Below are 20,691 nucleotides of genomic sequence, written 5' to 3' on the forward strand. Positions count from 1 at the left end.
ACATTAACTTGGTTTTGCATGTTAACCTTGCATTCCTGGATTTGTCAAGAAATCCCTCAGTTTCCTCTCCCAAGTGGCAGTTTTAACTACATTCTCAGAAATGTATGAGAATGTGTGTTTCCTAACCTCCCCTGTAACACCTGATGGCTTAAGACTTTTTAAAAATATGCCCAGGGACTTCCCTGGGCTAAGACTCTCCACTTTCAATGCAGGGGGCTTGGGCTCCATCCCCGGCCAGGGAACTAGATCCCACATGCAGCAACTAGAAAGACCACGCATGCCGCAACTAAGACCCAGTACAGCCAAAGAAATAAATAAAATTTAAAAAATAATAAAAATAGGCCTAATAGGTGAAGGGGGGTGGAAGTATCTGATTATTGTTTTAATTTGAATTCTCCGGACACTAGTGAGGTTGAGCATCCTTTCACACACTTAACGGCCATCTGTATTTCTTGCTCTGTGAATTTCACATTCACCACCGTATTTCTTTCCAATAGTTTTCCTTGGCTGTTGATGTGTGAATCCTTCATACATGGTGCAAATCTCTTCTTTCAGTCTAACACATTTTTTGTTTGGTTTCCGTCATATGAGTTTGAAAATTTAACGTCACATTTATCAACCTCTCTTTTCTTTCTTTCCGTGCTTTAAGAATGTTCTGCTTCCTCACCCAAGTTCATAAAGATACTTTCTTGTTTTCTTCTAATATTTATCTTTGTGGCTTTGTAGTTCACCTTTTACAAATCCACATGGAAATTGCTTTTAGAAATGCCATGAGGGGTCTTACTCATTATATAGTCACTCCGTATCTTTCACTGACTCACCTTGACTCCAAATGATTCTGGATCCATTTTAAAATTCAAAGGAACTTGGTTTATTATGCCAAAGCCCTGGGTTAGGAAGGTCCTCTGGAGAAGGGAAAGGCTACCCACTCCAGTATTCTGGCCTGGAGAATCCTGTGGACTCTAATCCATGGGGTCGCAAAGAGTCAGACCCGACTAAGTAACTTTCACTTTCACAAGGTGTTTTTTAGTTATGTAGGTGGAATTATGTGTGTTTTAGTGCCTTTTAAAAACATTTTTCTTTAATAATAAGGTTTTACACAGGTTAGGACACTGAGGAAGAAATGCTTTGAGCACTGAGGAAAATTCCAAACATGAAGTCTCACAAACATTTTGCTGGGATTGCAGGATGCCCGGTGGACGGTTAGACAAGGCCCGCCTGGGCCATGTGGGGTGGAGTGCAGCTGGAGAGAGGGGTCTGCCCCCAGAAGCAGGAGGACGGGGGGCCGGGCACATGCACTCTGCTCTCTGCGCTGGCGTTGGAGGAGAGGGCCTCTCTGCCAGCACGCACAGTGTCGGCTGTCTGACATCCTGTCGTGTCTCACGTTGCTGTCTTGGCTCCTGTGCAGCTGAAGGTACTGACCGACTGTGTGGTGTTTTCAAGCCTTTCATGAGATAGGCGGATACCAGGAGCTGCAGAGCAGGTACCCGGAGGCCAAGCCAACCCTCACCTGGGAAGGGAACTGGACTGCCCCGATGGAGTGCCTCACACCACGCGTGGACGCCTTCCATATCTTCCGAGACCCCGTCACTGGAGACATCCCCTGGCCTGGGATCGTCTTTGGCCTCTCCACCATCTCCTTGTACTACTGGTGCGCCGACCAGGTAACGCGACCCGCAGCGCTGACTGGTCTGTGCTGGGGGCAGGGGTCTCGAGGCCTCTGCAGGCACAGGCGGGCTTCCCTCCCAGCCTTGTGCGGCGCCCAGATGCCGCAGCACCATGCTGTCTAAAAGAGGCCTCTAAAGTTTAGAAAAAAAGTTTGATGTGGCATTTTTTAAAAAAAGGTGGTAGGGGGGTACTTCCTGGTGGTCCATTGGTTGAGACTCTGCCTTCCAATGTAGGAGACATGGGTTCCATCCCTGGTTGGGGAACTAAGATCCCACATGCTGTGAGGTATGGCGAAAAAACTTTTTAAAATGTTGCATGTTTAAAAAATAATAATAAATTTTAAAAAAGGGGTCTCCCCCACAGTCCCATCTGCAGCACAGCACCTGTTTTCATTTCTTCTTCCCTCTCATTATCTGCAAAGCACAGTTTTTTGCTCATGAAAAATGTCAGTTCTCCAAAACCAAGTCTAAAAATTAAATGCTGCTAATCAGTATTTCAGTTGGATTTTTTTTTCAGGACTCAAAGCTTATTCTAAAGATGACATGGTTCTATCAGTGGTCGATCACTAAATTGTGAAATAGTCATACAGTGGAAAGGCAATAAAGAAAAGGAGGTACAGCTGCACACCATGACATGAAGGAACCTTTAGAGTGTGATGCCAAATAAAAGAAGCCAGACACACAAGGCTAGGTGCTGTGTGGCACAGGCAACGCCAAGTTACGTTCAGTCCACACAATTAAGTAGCAGAAAATTATAAAGAAAAGCAAGGAGGAAATAAAATGGTCATTAAAGCAGTCATTTCTGAAGCAAGGGGAAGAGCTGAGGTTAGAAAGAAGCACACGTAACTGCGTTATCGACAATCATTAAAAAGTGGAAATGACCCAGAAATCCCCCAAGGAGGAGTGAGCACAGCGTGTATCTGTGTGTCGGAATATGTTCAGCCATAAAAAGAAATGAAATTCTGTTACATGCTACATGTTTGACGAATCTAAGAACATTAGGCTCAGTGAAAAAAGCCATGCTCAGCAGTTCACCTGTTGTATGATTCCTTTTATATGAAATATTCAGAACAGGCAAATCCATGGAGACAAAAATCCAGTTAGTGCTTCCCAGGGGAGAAGTGGAGGAGGAATGGAGAGTGACTCCTTTTGTGTTCCTGGGTGCTCTTCTGGGTCATGAAAAGGTTTTGACATTGGAAAGAGGTGGAGATTGTGCAACATTGGGGATGCACTAAACACTACTGAATTGTTCACTTTAAAATGACTCATTACAGAGGTTTCCCTGACAGGCCAGTGGCTGAGACTTCTCATTTCCAACGCAGGGCACAAGGTTGATCCCTGGTTGGGAAACTAAGATCCCACGTGCTACACAGCATGGCCAAAAAGTAAAAGATAAACGGATAGTTATATGTTATGTGAATTTTACCTTGATATTTAAAAAAACGATCATGGAGAGAGGCTTCAGGGGTTCCGCAGAGTTGCACCTCTTGAATTGGGTGGTGGTTCCATGGTAATGGAACTACAGCGCTCCGTAATGTGCTACAGCATACGTCCATGTGTTATATCACAATAAAAAGGGCTTAAGCCTTTTATGAAGGGAGATGTCACAGATAGCTAACCTGAGGTTGAAAATGAAGAACAAAGTGGGAGATATTTAAACATCGACAGAATTGCAGTAACGCAAGCAGTTTGAAATTCCCAGGAATAGATATACAGACCAATGGAGCAGAGTAAAGAGCTCAAAGACAGACTCACATACTTGTAGGGATTTAATGTATGTTCTGGAGGCTGCACCAATCAACAGGGGAGACTTTGGGTGAATTAAAGACTTAACTGTGAAAGGGAAACCCATACTCTAATAAGGGAAGGTAACGCTGGTGAATACTTTCTTAGTTGTGGGGAGTGTAAGTCATAGCGATTTGACCACATTGCTCGGCGGGCATTTTTAACAAAGATGCTTAGACAGAGTTGATGGATGATGGGCTAGAGGAGACCATTAGAAATATTTGCAATGAGCAGGAGACTAATAGCAAACGCACAAGAAAAAGGCACTCCAACAGACACGGGGGCAAAAGACAATGACAGGCAATTTGTAGAAAATGAAATATAGCCCAGTATTATCAGGGGAGTGCAATTTAAAACCACAATGAGACTGGCAAAAGTCAGGAAGCTTGATGATGCCAAGCACTGGGGAGCACATGGACGCGTAGGGATCCTCGTGCGGTTCTGGTGAGAGTGCGGACCGGGCTAGCCTGCTCTGGAGACTGAGTGTTGAATCAAGTCTAGTATGCTGTGCTCTGGGACCAAGCAGTGACGTTCCCCAGAATGCACCCCCAATCCTCATCCAGGTTCATGAGGGTCCACAGGTGAGGCCTTGCTGACAGCATCGAGCGTGCCGGGTACTGAGGTGGGCGGATGAGACCCGGGCGGGCGGGCGGCGCGGGGAGCAGACACTGAGGCCTGCTTCGCATCTGCGAGCAGGCGCGGGGCCGCCGTGCCCGGAGCAGTACTGACGAGCTCCGACGTGTGCGGACTGGAGGGCCGGGCGGCCGGAAGAGGAGGGCCGGAGGCCGGAAGGGCGCCGGGGCCCCGCGGGCTCGGTCAGGCGGGCAGCCTTGTTGCTTGTATTCCCCGCTTTGTGCTGGTCACGTGTCTTGTTATGCTGCCTTGCCGCGAAGACAAGAAAAATCCTTCTGTAAAATTAGAAAACAGGCTGGAACCTAGCCACCACAAGCAAGAAACCCCCGCACTTCAGAAAACTGAGGTGTTAAGATACCAAACACAAAATACGCGTATAAGGAAGTAAAAGTGGACCTGAAAACATGAACACAGTTCCGTCAAAAATGACCAGTTAGATTTAAAGCTCAAACTTCTGGAAATGCAAAATATCCTTGTTGAAGTGTAAAATTCAGTATCTGTTAAAATAACAGATTAAACATATCTGAAGGAAAGAATTAGCAACCTAGAAGAGAGAACTGAAGAAATTGCCCTAACAGCACAAAAAAGTTTGAAAGAGAGACTATGTGACATGGATAACAGAATTGAAATACTTCCTTGGATTCCAGGAGAAAAGAGGAGAAGCAATATTTGAAGAGAAAATAACAGAATTTTTACAGTCGTTGAAAGAGCAGGACTCTTTAGATTCAGGAGTCACAGTGACTCCTGTGCAAATCTGCACAGAGTCACCTCTTGGTGAAGTTTCAGAACGTGAAAGACGAGGAGACTGAGAGCCCCTGAGGTAAAAGATCACTTGTGGAGGAAGACAGGTACCCCCAACAGACGTAGAAGCAGCATAACCTGAGGGAGAGGAAGAGAGCTTTCCAAGTACTGAGGAAGATACCCACTTTCCATCAGGTGCCCCGCTAAGTATTACTCAGAAGTGAGGGCAAAATAAAGTCGTAACCAGGACTACCCTGGTGTTCCAGTGGCTGAGACGCCACTCTCCCAATGCAGGGAGCCCAGATTCAATCCGTGGTCTGGGAACTAGATCCCTCATGCTGCAACTAAGACCCGGCACAGCCAAATAAGTGAATAAATATATTAAAGATAATAAAAGTAAAGGCATAACCTTCCCTAGATACTGAACGAGGTGCATAAAGTAAAAGGAGGTCCTGGAGAGCAGGAGGGATGGTTATAGATGCTGGCCAGCACATGCACAGATCTGAAGCAGTGCCTGAAAGTCATTGTGATCATGCACACGGGAAGTAAAACGCAGAGCAGAGCTGAAATACGAGACCACAGTTGGAGTCAAATCTGTCTGTGCACCTGAAATTGAGGGGTGTGCAAATACTGGTTTTCTTTAGATCTGAAGTTGTATCCATGTTAAAATGTTAAGGGTAATTATTAAAAGCTTTAAAGTAGAATCTCTAACTTCCAAACTAGTAAAGAAAATGATTTAAGAAAAAATTTTATTGAAAAAAGAGGCAAATAAACTGACAGAAGGAAAACTATTTTCCTTTGCCTACCACTGTGGATGGTGACTGTAGCCAAGAAATCAGAAGACTCTTGTTTCTTGGAAGGAAAGCTATGACAAACCTAGACAGTATGTTAAAAAGCAGAGACATCACTTTGCCAGCGAAGATCTGTATAGTCAAGGGTATGGTCTTTCCAGTAATCATGTACAGATGTGAGAGTTGAATCCTAACGAAGGCAGAACGCCAAAGAATTGATGCTTTCGAACTGTGGTGCTGGAGAAGACTCTGGAGAGTCCTTTGGACAGGAAGGAAATCAAACCAGTCAATCCTAAAGGAAGTCAACCCTGAATATTCATTGGAAGGACTGATGCTAAAGCTGAAGCTCCAATACTTTGACCACCTGATGTGAAGAACTGACTCATTGGAAAAGACCCTGATGCTGGGAAAGGTTGAGGGCAAGAGGAGAAGGGGATGACAGAGGATGAGATGGTTGAAGGGCATCATTGACTCAATGGACATGATTTTGAGCAAACTCCAGGAGATGGTGAAGGACAGGGAAGCCTGGTGTGCTGCAGTCCATGGGGTTGCAAAGTCAGACACAGCTTACTGACTGAAGAACAATGACCATCGTTTTAAACAAGAATTCGTCCATCACCCTACTTAGTGATACATGACCACCTACGCAAGTGCTGAGGGCTTTCTGCATGCAACGACTTCATGCCCCACGACTGTCCTGTCCTCAGAATGGGGGTCGGCTTCGGCCCCAGCCCCACTCCCTCCCCTCCCTGAGAGCCCGTCTCCTCTCTGCACATGGCTAAGCAGAGACAGGAAGTGCCGCCCGCCTGCTCAGCAGAGACCCCCAGGGCCCCGGGGGGATGCTGCCTGGCCCCCTGGGAAGCAGTGCCTGTGGCATGAGGCAGGACCACTCTGGGGTTCTTCCTGCTGTTAATAAAGTAATGCGTTTGGGAAAGCAAGAAAGCATCAGAGACAGGAGCGCCCTGCCCGTCAGGACTGGCCCCTGCCGTCCCGCCGGTCTCGTCCTGTGGGCCCTTTCTGAGCAGAGGCACGGGGTCAGTGCCGCTGCTGCACTCTGCGCCTCTCAGTCAGCATCTCGCTCCGAGCATCTTTTCCCATCATTTCAATATGCCTTGAGCACGTCATTTCAGTGCCTACAGAATACTGCCTCCATGCAGTGGGCCACGTCTGCGTGTTCTTTCTCACGTGCTTCTCCATCTGCCCACGTGTGCTCCTGCTCAGGCTGAGTGCACACCGCCTCTTAGAGTGCCGTGACGTGCCCCCAGGAGATTTCGCGTGTCAGGGCGTACACTGGTTGGTTTCTGCTGAGGTTGGCCTTAGCTCTGAATGCCCATTTGTTGTGAGGGACACGCCTGTGCTGGGATTGATGTCGCAGGCAGAGGCGCTCTGTGTCCTCTGGGAGGGAGTCTCGTCCTTGCCGAGGGCAGCTGGTAAAGCGCCGCACCGCTGTGCTGGGCGTGCGGCTCTAGCAATGAGGCCAAGGGCAGGCCGCCCCCGTCCGCTTGGGCAGCCGCGCCGAGCAGGACGTGCTGCCCCGTCACACGTGTCTCCTGAGGCCCTGCGTGCCGGGGGGCGCCAGGGGAGCGGGGTGAGCGGTCGGCACGCCCCTCCCGCCCCAGGGCACCCCTGCTGCTGCAGGCCCCAGCCGTCCTGGCCCTGCAGAGGCAGCCCAGGCTCACACACTCTGAGAAAGCCCCCCGCCCCCACCTGTGTCTCCTCTGCAGATTTTTGTCCAGGGCTGCCTGGCAGGGAAGAGCTTGTCCCAAGTGAAAGGTGGCTGCGTCCTGTGCGGGTTCCTGAAGCTGTTGCCCATGTTCAGCATCGTCATGCCGGGAATGATCAGCCGCGTCCTGTACACAGGTGCCTCCTGCTCCGCCTGGCTCAGGCTGAGCGACTTCCTGGCTCTTTGGCCTTGGGAGGGCCTGGGCTTGTCAGGTCTCCCGCGGCCTGCTGGTGTCAGGATGCCCCATGTTGCTTTCTTGGGGGCCGATGGGTTTAGATGAGGGACGTGGCTGAGCAGAAATCTGGCAGGGACCGTGGAGGTAGGTGACAAGAGAGAAATCGCAGAGGGGCAGATCAGCAGGGAGGAAGAGGCTGACCCTCCCTGCGGCCGCTGCTGCATCTCTGTGTGGGGCTGAGGCCCAGGCCTCGGGGAGGTCACCGCGGGCATCACTGTGCGAGCCCTCCCGGGTGCCGGGTGCCGTCACCCCCTCACAGCCCAGGGGCCACATGTGTGTGGAACCTCCAAAACAGCCCATTCTTTCCATTCAGCACTACAAAAACGTCCCCGCTTCCTTGAGCGAGCCGTCGTAATTTTGTGATGTCCGTCACCCCCGTTTCAGCTCCGTTTTACTGGCTCTACTGCCTCTCGGCGCTAGATTTGTTTATCCCTTCAGCCTTTACGGGTAGAAGGGCAGGGCAGCCCACTCCAGTATTCTGCCTGGAGAATCCCATGGACAGAGGAGCCTGGTGGGCTACAGTCCGTGGGGTAGCAAAGAGTCGGACACGACTGAGCGACGAACAGGTTCTACACCTCCATGGCACACGTGCTCTGATGGCGCGGCCCCTGGGGCAGAGCGGGCCGCTCCCGTGGAGTCTTCTGCCCGGAGACGTGCTGCTCTGACTGCTGACCCCTTCCAGTCCCAGCAGAGAGGCGTGCTCCGTCTCAGCATCCCAGCTCTGCGCTCTGGCTGTGAGTTGGCTCTTTCTGGAGCCTCACGGGCGGTGCCTCCTCAGAGGTTAGGAAACAGGCCCCATGGGACTTGCCTGGTGGCCCAGTGGCTAAGACTCTGCCCTCCAGCGTGGGTTCGGTCCCTGGTCAGGGAGCCGAGATCCCCGGTGCCTCTCAGCCAGAAAACCAAAACATAAAACCGAAGCAATATCATAACACATTCAGTAAAGACTTAAAAAAATGATCCGCATTAAAAAAAAAAAAGTCTGTAGACTATATAAAAAAAAGAAAATAGTCCCCTCCCGCGTGCTCCCCAGGCCCCCAGAGTGCCCTGGGCTTGGCGGCCCTGCCTCCGCAGCCCCCCTGCATGGCGCAGACCACCCCACCCACTGAGGAGGGAGACTGGGCAAAGTCCCGCGACTCCTGAACCCTAGAGGTGGCTGGGGTGGTGGTGGAGGGCGGCAGGACGCAAGAAGAGCCGCCCGCCCCCACCTGCCCCCCACCTCTCCTCCCCACCAGGTGAGTAGAGTTGTGGATTGCCCTGGGGCCTGCACCGGGGTGGGGAGGCGAGGGGTCGGGACCACTTGTCCTCAGTCCTAGAAAGAGCCAGACCTCGTGATGGCATCCACACGCCTGGGATTTGAATAAAGCCAGAGAGGCGCTCAGCACAAAAGCTGGGCCTCCGCCCACTTCCTGGGAGAGGGTGGCTTTCCAGTAACGCGAAGGCCTCTGGCCTGGACTCTGGGTCTCAGGCGGCCAGAGCCGGGGCTTGCACACCCCCACGTGCCGGTTCGTCAGTCTGGTCTGCTGTGGTGGTCCCGTGTTAGCTAGGGCTCTAGATTGGAAATGATGTGCATTTTAGCTCCTTCAAGCTGGTGTTCTCGAAGTCTCTCTGTTGTGAGTTGACTACCAGTGGCGCCAGGCTTCCACCCTCCAGCCCAGAAAGCCCCAGGAAGAATGCTTCCTTTCTGCGCCTGGGCATAAATGCCAGGGGAATCTCAGCAAGCCCACTTGAGCGGCAGGGACTGGTCCCTGTGGGGGAAGGAGTGTCCAGAATGGCCAGGGTCCTGGGGGCCCTTCTCGGACCACACCGAGGGGGGCTGGGGGCCTGCTCGCCCCGGGGGGCGGGGGCTGGGCAGAGGACAAGCTGCCCCTTGGTTTTCACATTCTCTCCCGACCTCCCTGTGAAACTGCTTGCTCTCTGAGTAAACCCAGGCCTGCCTGCCTCGTCCTAGTCCACGCTGACCCCTTGTTCCTGCTTTTCTCCCAAGTGGTAGCGTTTTATCCCTCATTTAAGCTCTCGATGGCCTATCACTTTCCCCCATTTGCTTGCTTTTGTCCACATCTCTCCCCAAACCCTCTGAAATAACAGTCCCTGCGAGATGAAGGGAGTCAGGTCAAGAGTGGCCCTTCAGTCAGTGTGAGGCTGAATCATTGTTTGCTTTTCCAACGCCCGACTGGGTCACCAGAAGGCCTGTTGGGGTTGAGTTCAGCAGTGAACTGGCAGAGGCCCCGACTCCCCGACCTGCACCCCAAGCTCCTGGTGAGCCCGGGCCCCCGTGCTGGTGCGACTGTGTCTCTTTGCAGATAAGGTGGCGTGTGTTGTGCCTGCGGAGTGTAAGAAGTACTGTGGCATCCGCACCAGTTGCACCGCCATCGCCTACCCCCTGCTGGTGGCAGAGCTGCTGCCCAGCGGTAAGCATTGGAGCTGCGCCCGGGCCGGGAGCGGACGGCCCGGAGTGAGGCGGAGGCTGTGGCAGAGGCCCTCCGCGTCGCTGGAGCCTCGGGGCCTCCTCTTGCTTCCTCACTTGAACTCTCCGGTCTCACCGGCATTTGCACAGAGTAGGGGGTGGCCCTCTGGGTGGGGGCCTTCCCCGCTGAGCCTGTACCCTCCCCACCCCGCCACTGCAGATGGTTCGTGGAGACACAGAGGGGAGCAAGGCGGCATCCTGCTCGCAGGGAGCTCGGGCCAGTGGGACGGCAGAGGGGTGGCTTTCCTCTCACCTTCTTCCCCACCTCCAGAGGAGCTGAGCCAAGAGTACAGGCTTCTTAAATTCCCCATTAGCTTTGTGTACCAGCAGGCCAACCACAGGGAGACGTTGATTCCCCTAAAATACCATGTAGACGGACTCCCACTGAAGGAAGCACCAGCCGCCCCACGGCTCAGGAAGCAGGTCACCTGGCTTCTCCAACTGAGCCTTTGTCCGCGCACCGGGGCTGCGGCCTGGGCCACGGGGCACCGGGAGGGCTGCATGGCCTGGCCCACGTCCCCGATGAATCGGCGGGGGTGGGGGGGGCTGTTGCACGGCCCCTGTTACCCCCCCACCCCCAGCCTCTCCTGACTGCACGAGGCACTCACTCACCAAAGTCCCTGCCACTGAGCAGCCTTTCAGGTCAAAAGCTGAGCTTGTCATGTTGATAGCTAGCGTTTGTCGAGTGCTTGCCCGGAGTTGGGCATTGTCTTCACCTTCACAACAGCCCTGTGTGGGAGGTACTTTTAAACCCACCTTGCAGATGGGAACGGTGAGGCCCAGGAGCTGCATCACTTGCTTAATGGTCTGGTCCTCTGGGTCTCATCTGTTAAAGGGGGACAGCAGTGGTTTCCTTTCCACAGGGCTGCAGAGGGGTCGTCAGGCCAATGTCCAAAGTGACCACTCTGGTTATTATACAGGGACTTAGCAGGAGACTGCGAGGCTTGTCACAGAGCAAGGACAGACGTCATGCACTGATCCGCCTTAGATGGACTGCCACCCTGAGCAAAATTCAGTGCGTGGGAATGCTCCTCAGCAGGCCCTAGGCACCTCCTGGGCGGCCGGGGGCGCTGGAGGCCAGGACGCGTTCCTCTCTTGCAGGCGTTCGAGGCTTGGTGGTGTCTGCCCTCTGGGCCTCTCTCATGTCCTCCCTGACCGCTGTTTACAGCAGTGCCAGTGCCGTGTTCACCATGGACATCTACCCCCGTATCCGGCCGACGGCCACTAAAAAGGAACTCATGATAACAGGAAGGTGAGGTATTCCTCTCATCTCACGAGTTTCTGCCGTCAGTGAAATGATGCCCCCAATAAGTCATTACGTGGCGCATTTAGGCTCTCAGAACTGACTCAATAGAAAAGGCCCTGATGCTGGGAAAGATTGAGGGCAGGAGAAGGGGACGACGGAGGATGAGATGGCTGGATGGCATCACCGACTCGATGGACATGAGTTTGGGTAAACTCCGGGAGTTGGTGATGGGCAGGGAGGCCTGGTGTGCTGCAGTCCATGGGGTCGCAAAGAGTCGGACACGACTGAGCGACTGAACTGAACTGTGTATAGAGTTACCGTTTTTACATATGGTATGGTGCTGTTTGGTTTTTGTTACAGTTTTGCAATGAAGATGTATTGTTTTTATAATCACAAAGGAAATTGTTTCCACTTGGGAGAAAATTAAGTGGCGAGCACAGTGATAATGAGCATAGTTTATTAACATACCCCCAAAGTAGTCCTTATGAACGAGTGTGTGTTCATTATTCCAGTATCTCTTTCAGTCCTCAGGACAGCCTTTAAAGGTAAATTTTAGTTCTTGTTCTTACTATACAAATTGGGGGTAGTGGCTCAGAAAAGGGAGCTGGTCTGCCTGACCACGTGGTAAGCAGAACTTACCCATCTCAGGGCTACACCATCAACCAGGAGGCCACAAATGCTGGGCATAAGACCGGGGTACGAACGTGTAGACCTGGGCCTTGTCACCCTTGCATAGCGTGACCCACCTCCAGCCCCCGCACACTGAACTTGGCCTGCGTTGAACCTCAAATGCTCTCTTCATTCTGCGCCTCTTGCTCACCGTCTTACCTGTGTGACCCCTGCAAATTGAGTTTGCTGTGACATTTTGATTAGCATTTCACTCTTTAAAAAGCACTTTTGTGAGAAACTTTAAGAAACAGATACAAGTTTTATGTAAATTGTTATAGAACATGGGGAGAAAGAGAAGACATATTCATTTTATAAAGCTCAAGATATTGATGTCAAAACCTAACAAGTACAGCACAGAAGAAATTAAAACTAAAGCCTCATCTCACTGTTAAATACCAATGCAAAAATAGTAAAATAGTGGACACAAATCCAACAAAATACTACGAATGACATCTCATTGCCAACTGTGATTATTTCTCAGGAGTGCAAGAGTGGTTCAATATTAGAAAATGTGGTAATATAACTCACCATATTAATAGATCAAAAGAGAAAAATCATATATATTCAGATGATGAAAAAGTATTTCATAAAATAGGTACCTTTCAACCCAGTAAAATATGTCTGTATCATCCTAAAAATCAAGTCATGTCTAATGGAGCTAGAAAGAAACTAGGAAAGAATGTCCCTCCTTACCACTGTATTTATACTAGCATATGTGTAAAGTCAAATATAAATAAAAGTAGGCCTACAGGTGAAGCTAGCAAAGACTTTGAAATAACCATGATTAATATGTACAAGAAAATAGATGGAAAGATGTACAAAATAGATGAAAAGAATTGGGAATTTTTCCAAAGAATTATAATTTGTAAAAATGAGAAGGTCTAGAATTGAAAAATAAGTGTCTGAAATTAGGAACTCGGTGGTGGGGACTTCCCTGCTCATCCAGTGGTTAAGAATCCCCCTCGCAATGCAGGGGAGGCAGGTTTGATCCCTGGTCAGGGAACTGAGATCCCACATGCTTCAGGGTAACTCAGCCCATGTGCCATGAAAGGTCCTGCGTTACGCAGAGATCCTGAGTGCTGCAGCTAAAACCTGACGCAGCCAAACAAATGAATTAAAAAAAAAAAACTCGTGGGTTAACAAGTGATTGGCTGAAGCAGAAGACACAGTAAGTGGCTTAAAAATCGATCAGTCAACAATATCCAGAATAAAGCATGCAGGAAAAAAAAGAAGATACAGGTGGAACACAGATGAATATAATATATTATGTCATTGGAATTATATATGTGTAACTGTAGAAGCAATTTTGAAAATATAACAACCAAGAATGTTCCAAATATCTGGACAACTATCCAGAGATGCAGGAAATTCCACAAATCTCAGGCAGGATAAATGCAAAGGAGACCATTCCCAGACGACAGGGTAGTGGCACTGCTGCAGATGGAGACAGAAGACCTTCAGAGCAGCCAGGGGGACGTGAATCACATTACCTTCAGAAGAGCGACAAAGACTGACAGTGGAATTTTCAACAGAAACCGTGGAAGCCAGGAGACAGTGGAATGACATTCGCAAGTGCTAGGAAGAGACTGCCCACCTGAAATTCAATACCCGTCAAAATAGCCTCCGGAGTGAGAGTGAAACAAACATGTTTTCTGATAAATGCAAGCTGAGGGAATGTGTTACATTGGAATTTCATGATAAGAAATACCGAAGGGGAGTCTCAGGCTGCAGGAAAATAACCTGGACGGAAGAACTGGCCTTCAGAGAAGGCTGGAGAGCGCCATAAAGGGTAAGCATATGGGGAACGGAAGAGAGCCAGTGCTGACGTCGGTAAGGGAAAACGTCTGTGGGAACAGCAACACAGGGGAGCAGAACACACACCATGGAGTGTAAATAGTCTCAAGTTCTCTGGTACCAGACTGAGACATGTCAAGGGTGCGTGTGTGGCCTCTAGATTGAACAATATAAGGACAGTTCAAGGACGTGTAACAAGTTAGTAAAATATGAACTAGCCAATAAAATATTTGATTAGCCCAAAAGAAGTCAGAAGAGTAAAAATTAAGTGAAAGGTAGGTTGAACAGAAAACAAATAATAGAGTGACTTCCCTGGTGGTCCAGTGGTTAAGACTCTGCTTCCAATGCAGGGGGCTCAGGTTGAATCCCTGGCCAGGGAACTGAGATCTCACATGCCTTGAGCTGTGGGAGGAAAAAAGAAAAGAAAAAAAATAGGCTGTGTACATGTACCACATATTCTTTATTCATTCATTTGTTGATAAACATTTAGGCTTTTTCTGTGACTTGGCTATTATAAACAGTGTAAAGTGTACAGTGATGTCTTCAAGGTAGTGATCCGTGTTTCCTTTCGATATATACCCAGAAGTGGAATTGCCAGGTCATGTGGTATTTCATGCAAAGATGGGCACAATAAAGGACAGAAATGGTATGGATCTAACAGAAGCAAACGATATTAAGAAGAGGTGGCAAGAATACTCAGAGGAACTATGTAAAAAAGATCTCAATGATCCAGATAACTACAATTGTCTGATCACTCACCCAGAGCCAGACATCCTGGAATGTGAAGTCAAGTGGGCCTTAGGAAGCATCACTATGAACAAAGCTAGTGGAGGCGATGAAATTCCAGTTGAGCTATTTCAAATCCTGAAAGATGATGCTGTGAAAGTGCTGCAGTCAATGTGCCAGCAAATTTTAAAAAACTCAGCAGTGGCCACGGGACTGGAAAAGGTCAGTTTTCATTCCAGTCCCAAAGAAGGGCAGTGCCAAAGAATGTTCAAACTACCACACATTTGCACTCATCTCACACACTAGCGAAGTAATGCTCAATATTCTCCAAGCCAGGCTTCAACAGTATATGAACCATGAACTTCCAGATGTGTAAGTGGGATATAGACAAGGCAGAGGAACCAGAGATCAGGTTGTCAATATCCGCTGGGTCGTTGAAAAAGCAAGAGAGTTCCAGAAAAGCATCTCCTCCTGCTTTATTGACTATGCCAAAGCCTTTGACTGTGTGGGTCACAATAAACTGTGGAAAATTCTGAAAGAGATGAGAATATTAGACCACCTTACCTGCCTCCTGAGAAATCTGTATGAAGGTCAAGAAGCAACAGTTAAAACTGGACATGGAACAACAGACTGGTTCCCCGATCAGGAAAGGAGTACATCAAGGCTCTATATTGTCACCCTGCTTATTTAACTTAGATGCAGAGCACATCATGTGAAATGCCAGGCTGGATGAAGCACAAGCTGGAATCAAGATTGCCAGGAGAAATATCAATCACCTCAGATATGCAGATGACACCAACCTTATGGCAGAAAGTGAAGAAGAGCCTCTTCATGAAAGTGAAAGAAGAGAGTGAAAAAGCTGACTTAAAACTCAACATTCAGAAAACTAAGATCATGGCATCCGGTCCCGTCACTTCATGGCAAATAGATGGGGAAACAGTGGAAACAGTGAGAGAGTTTATTTTTCTGGGCTCCAAAATCACTACAGATGGTGACTTCAGCCATGAAATTAAAAAACACTTGCTCCTTGGAAGAAAAGCTATGACCAACCTAGACAGCATATTAAAAATCAGAGACATTAGTTTGCTGACAAAGGTCCATCTAGTCAAGGCTATGGTTTTTCCAGGAGTCATGTGTGGATGTGAGAGTTGGACTAGAAAGAAAGCTGAGTGATGAAGAATGGATGCTTTTGAACTGTGGTGCTGGAGAAGACTCTTGAGAGTCTCTTGGACTGCAAGGAGATCAAACCGGTCAGTCCTAAAGGAAATCAGTCCTGAATATTCATTGGAAGGACTGATGCTGAAGCTGAAACTCCAATACTTTGTCCACCTGATGTGAAGAACTGATTCGGAAAAGATCCTGATGCTGCGAAAAATTGAAGGTGGGAGGAGAAGGAGACGACAGAGGATGAGATGGTTGAATGGCATCACCAACTCGATGGACACGAGTGTGAGTAAGCTCTGAGAGTTGGTGATGGACAGGGAGGCCTGGCGTGCTGCAGTCCATGGGGTCTCAAAGAGTCAGACACGACTGAGCGGCTAATTGAACTAACCTGAACTGTAGTTGTGTTTTCAGTTTCTTGAGGAACCTCTATCCTGTTTTCCATAGTGGCTGCACCAACTTACGCTCCCACCAGCAGTCCACGAGTGTTCCCTTTTCTCCACATCCTTACCAGCACTTGTCATCTCTTGTCTTTTTGATAACAGCCCTTCTAACAGCTATGAGATGATATCTCATTGTAGTTTTTTGCCTTTCCCTGATTAGTGATGTTGAGCACCTTTTCATGTACCTGTTGGCCATTTGAATATCTTCTTTGGAAAAGTGTTTATCAGGTCGTTTGTCCGTTTTTAGTTCTATTTTTAGTGCTGTTAAAGCTCTCTGAGTCCCTCTTCCTTCTGATCAGAAGTCGTCTGTGATTCATAGTACTGCTCTGTGTATGTAACGCGTCTTCTTTGCTGGGCTTCCACAATTTTCTCTTCATTTTTGGTTTTCAGCAGTTTTGTCATGGATGTGCTGGTTGGGTTTTGCTGACATTCTTAATCTGTAAATTAACGGCTTTCACCAGATCTGGGAGATTGTTGGCCATCATCTCTCTGCATGTTTGTCCGCTCTGCCCGGCTTCTGCTTGCGCACATTAGCCCTTTTGACACTGTCCCAGAGATCACTGAGGCACTGTTTATTTTTAAACATTTTTTTCTCTGTTCTTCAGTTTTGATTTTCTTGAGTCTCCCTTGAGGATATTGGCCCTTTCTTCTGCCGTTTCCAATCTACTGTTAAGGCCAATCTGTGAATTTTTCATTTCATATTTTCAACTGGAATTCTAGTTCTGGAGTATCTGTTTGTTTCCTTTTAAATTTTTTTCTAGTATGCCATGTTCTGTCTTGATTTCCCATCTGTTCACTCGTAACTATAATTTCCTCTAAATCCTTTAAGATAACTATAGTAGTTGCTTTGAAGTCCTTGTCTGCTCATTTTAATACCTGAGCCATCTTGGGGTTGATTTCTATTGACCTCTGTTTTCCTTGACTATAGGTTACATTCTCTTACTTCTCCCCATGCCTAGAAAGGTTTATTATATACCTAACATTGTAGGTAATAGTAGAAATTCTGAAGAATATTGTTCCTCTGAAGAATATTGGCTTTTGTTCAAGTATGCAGGTAAATTCCTAGCTGATCCCCTTAAACTTATGGAGGCCTATTTTTTAATTAATTTATTTTTCATTGAAGGATAACTGCTTTACACAATTTTGCTGTTTTCTGTCAAACCTCAGTGTGAATCGGCCGTGGGTATCCATATCTCCCCTCCCTCCCACCTCCCTCCCCATCCTGCCCAGGTTGATGCAGAGGGGGCCTGGCTTCTGTGCTTGGTTAGTGGGACTCTGCTTCAGTTTTCTGTAGTTGTGCAGCCAGTTCTTAGTCCTGGGACGTGCTCTCGGCTTCCAAGGCATGGCTCTTCAGGGCTTTCAATGAAGAGCCCTCGGCGGTTACCTCTGCAGGCAATGAAACCTTTGCTCAGCCTTTTCTGTCTTCCACCACTTGCTCGTTATGGACTATTGGGTAGTTTTGCCCTGCATGAGCAACCAAGGGCTTAAGGGACGCCTATACCAATCTTTAAAATCAGGTGCATTACTGTTCCATTTGAAATTTTTAGAAATGTGTTATCCCTCAAGAAATTAGCATTTTCCATGTATTGTATATTTTAAGCATGACCACCTCAAGACACACCCTCCAAATGTGATGAAAATCTACCCACGATCCAGTCCAGAAGTCGAAGGGGTTTTAAGAACCTTCGGGTCCTGTTCGTGTTTAGGGGTATGGCTGTCTCCTCCGCCACACTTGAGGAACGGGCATCCGAGTTTAGCCTAAGGAGTAATTAGAACTAGCTCGTAGTTTATGGCTGGCAGATACTTTATTGGCAGGTTAAACAACGGCAACAACAAACACTCATGAAATTGCCGTTGACTTGCGGTTGACCCCACAGGTTTTTCGTCATCGTCCTACTTGCTGTCTCCATTGCCTGGGTCCCTGCCCTGCAAGTGGCCCACAGGGAGCTGCTCTTTGAACACATGCAGACGGTTCTGAGCTACCTGACGCCCCCCGTGGCTGCCCTGTTCCTGCTGGCCGTATTCTGCAAGAGGGTCACTGAGCAGGTAGGTGGCCCACACGCGGGGGTGGGCTGGCGGGAGGCAGGCTCTGACCTGTTCCCTGCGCTTCCAAGGCCATCCGCCCCCAGCCGTGCCACGCACGGGGCAGAGCATGTGGGACCCTCCGGCACGCTTGTCTAGCCACAGGAGGGCCCTCTGCCGTTGCCTCTGCGTGAGGAGGCTTTCCTGCTCAGAGATGTCAGACGCTCAGGGGGATGTTCAGTCCCGGGCTCCTGCCACCTTCCCTGCACGAAGACCATCTCTTCCATCACATGTAAAACCAGATAAAGATCCCAACTAATGGTTCAGTCATTTCACCTGTAAGACTGGAACATTTTCAGCTGTTAGTTGAGTCACATCTGACTTACACGAGTTCTGAGCACAGCGCCTCTGAGACCTGGCTCCTGCCTGCCCACTGGCCCTGGCCTCTCCGTATGCAGCCCCCGGGCCCGGCCACTGCTGGTCACGTGCGGTGCTGACTGCCTGTCCCCTGCCCTTCGTGGCCCCTCTCCTTCCCCACGGACTCTTTACTTTGCCGTGAGTGTCTTTGTCCACCTGCGTCTGGCTGCTGCTTCTTGCAGGCTCACGCCAGGTGTTCAGGCCTCCAGCCAGTTGGCTAGTGCTTCCTGCTCTGCTCACCTCGTGGGTGCACGCTCAGTCGCTCAGCTGTGTCTCATTCTTTGTGACCCCCATGGACTGTAGCCCACCAGGCTCCTCTGTCCATGGGATCTTCCAGACAAGAATACTGCAGTGGGTTGCCATTTCCTACTCCAGGAGATCTTCCCGACCCAAGGATTAAACCCACATGAGACCTGAGTTTCGTGCGTTGGCAGGTGGATTCTTTACCACCAAACCATGGCTCAGCTCACCAGGACTCAGTTTAGCACCAAGAATAGGGTGAGGGGGCATCTGGGTTCTGGAAAGGCTCCTCCCTGTGGTCGCTTGGGAGGGGCGTGGGCAAGAGGAGCAGGTGGCCAGGACGATCTGCCTCGCGCCTCTGAGTCCCTCGGGGTGTTGGGGCCTGGCACCGAGGGGACCTGGGGAGCTTGTCAGTGGCTCTCCGGCTACCCTGGTGCAAGGTTACAGAATATTATGGGCCCCTTCCTTGGCCTGGAGAACTTCTCCAGGCCCTCTCCCTCACCCTCATCTGTTCCCCGATCTTCCCTTTTCCACACGTCTCCTTCAATAAATGGGTCCTGTGGACCACCCACCTGGCCTTTGGCTTCAGTTCTTTCTCCAAGACTCTTCCCACACACTGAATCCTCTGCCTCCCCCGACATCCAGCCGTCCCTGAGACTGGCTCCAAGCCCAAGGGTAAGGGGGAGGAGACAGATGACGCCCAGTGAGCAGATAAGATTTCTGAGAGTGGAGTAGTGCTGCTTAAAAGTAAAGAAGGGGGGAAAGTAAAGGAGTATCATGGAGGTGAGCAGGGCAGATGCTGGCGACAGGGCGTGGGGCACCAAGACGTTAGCCACGCTAGTGGGAGAAGATTTCTCCTAAGAAAGTGACGCAGAACCTGAGTCCTGAAGGTTGAGCCAGAACCACCTAGCTCTGGGGAGAGACCGAAGCAGGAAGAAGGGCACGTGCGAAGGCCCGGCAGCAGGCGGAGGGCAGGCGTGGTTCCCGCAGTGCGCCGTCAGGGGGCGGAGCCCGTGAGGTCAGCCGAGCAGGTGCGCCTTGCTCCTCAGGGCGGCCAGGAGAAGCCACAAGGGCTTCGGCAGAGGCAGGGCACTCCCTGACCCACGCTTCGAAGAGCTCACTCGGGCTCCTCGGACTGCGGGCAAGCAGAGACCAGGAAGGGAGTCCCCCCGTGTGAGAGGCGGCGGAGGATCGCGGCGGAGGTGGTCTCCATAGGAACGGCAGCATCACTTGCTGATGGATCGGTGGTAGGGCAGGCTGGAAGGAGAAGGAGCGCCAGGGATGTCTCCTGGGGTCTGTGCCTGAGTAGCTGGGGAGATGGAGGTGCCCCTCCCGCAGCAGGGAGGACTGAGGTCTTCGTGGACGCTGTGTCTGAGCTGCGTCTTCGTCGTCTGACTTAGAAGTGTCTCCAGTATTCGCAGTATTCCCTGGGTTCTCCGACAGACTTGATAAGAGTGTGGGCGCCTCTCGGTCTTTGTTCAGCCCTGGGAGGTGTTGTCCCCGGTGCTGCAACGGCTCTGCGGGGTGCGTGAAGCCCTCGTTGTGCCGGGTTAGCTTCAGAGCCGGACGACTCGTCTTGGCGCCGCCGTGCTCCTGGTGACTCGGGCTCCCCCTCTGTCAGGGTGCCTTCTGGGGGCTGGCCAGCGGCCTTGTGATCGGTTCCTGTCGCATGGTGTCCGAGTTTGCCTACGGGCCCTGGACCTGCTCCGTGAACAGGAAGTGCCCCCGGATCATCTGCGGCGTGCACTACCTCTACTTTGCCATGATCCTCTTCGCCATCAGTCTCGTCACCGTCCTGGGCATCTCCATGTTCACCGTGCCGATTCCAGACAAACACGTGAGTGCCGCTATGGGCGAGCTCCGGGGTCAGCCTGCAGCCCCCGCGTCCTGGGAGCAGCTTGGGAGAGAAGCGGCTGAAGGTCCTGCATGGTTTT

The 20,691-nt window shown here is 50.2% G+C and overlaps 1 protein-coding gene across 1 annotated transcript in view; it reads left to right on the forward strand.

Annotated features, from left to right (window-relative positions):
- LOC133057976 (sodium/glucose cotransporter 1-like) overlaps positions 1–20,691 on the forward strand; it is a 46,781-nt gene that overhangs the window by 21,777 nt on the left and 4,313 nt on the right. Inside the window, exons 8-13 of the mRNA XM_061145081.1 lie at positions 1,444–1,664; positions 7,342–7,477; positions 9,876–9,983; positions 11,141–11,291; positions 17,956–18,124; positions 20,379–20,594. Coding sequence (XP_061001064.1) covers positions 1,444–1,664; positions 7,342–7,477; positions 9,876–9,983; positions 11,141–11,291; positions 17,956–18,124; positions 20,379–20,594 — 1,001 coding nt within the window. The remainder of the gene's footprint in view (positions 1–1,443; positions 1,665–7,341; positions 7,478–9,875; positions 9,984–11,140; positions 11,292–17,955; positions 18,125–20,378; positions 20,595–20,691) is intronic.

Source organism: Dama dama, chromosome 5 (genome assembly GCF_033118175.1).
Source record: "Dama dama isolate Ldn47 chromosome 5, ASM3311817v1, whole genome shotgun sequence".
Classification (NCBI taxonomy): Eukaryota; Metazoa; Chordata; class Mammalia; order Artiodactyla; family Cervidae; genus Dama; species Dama dama.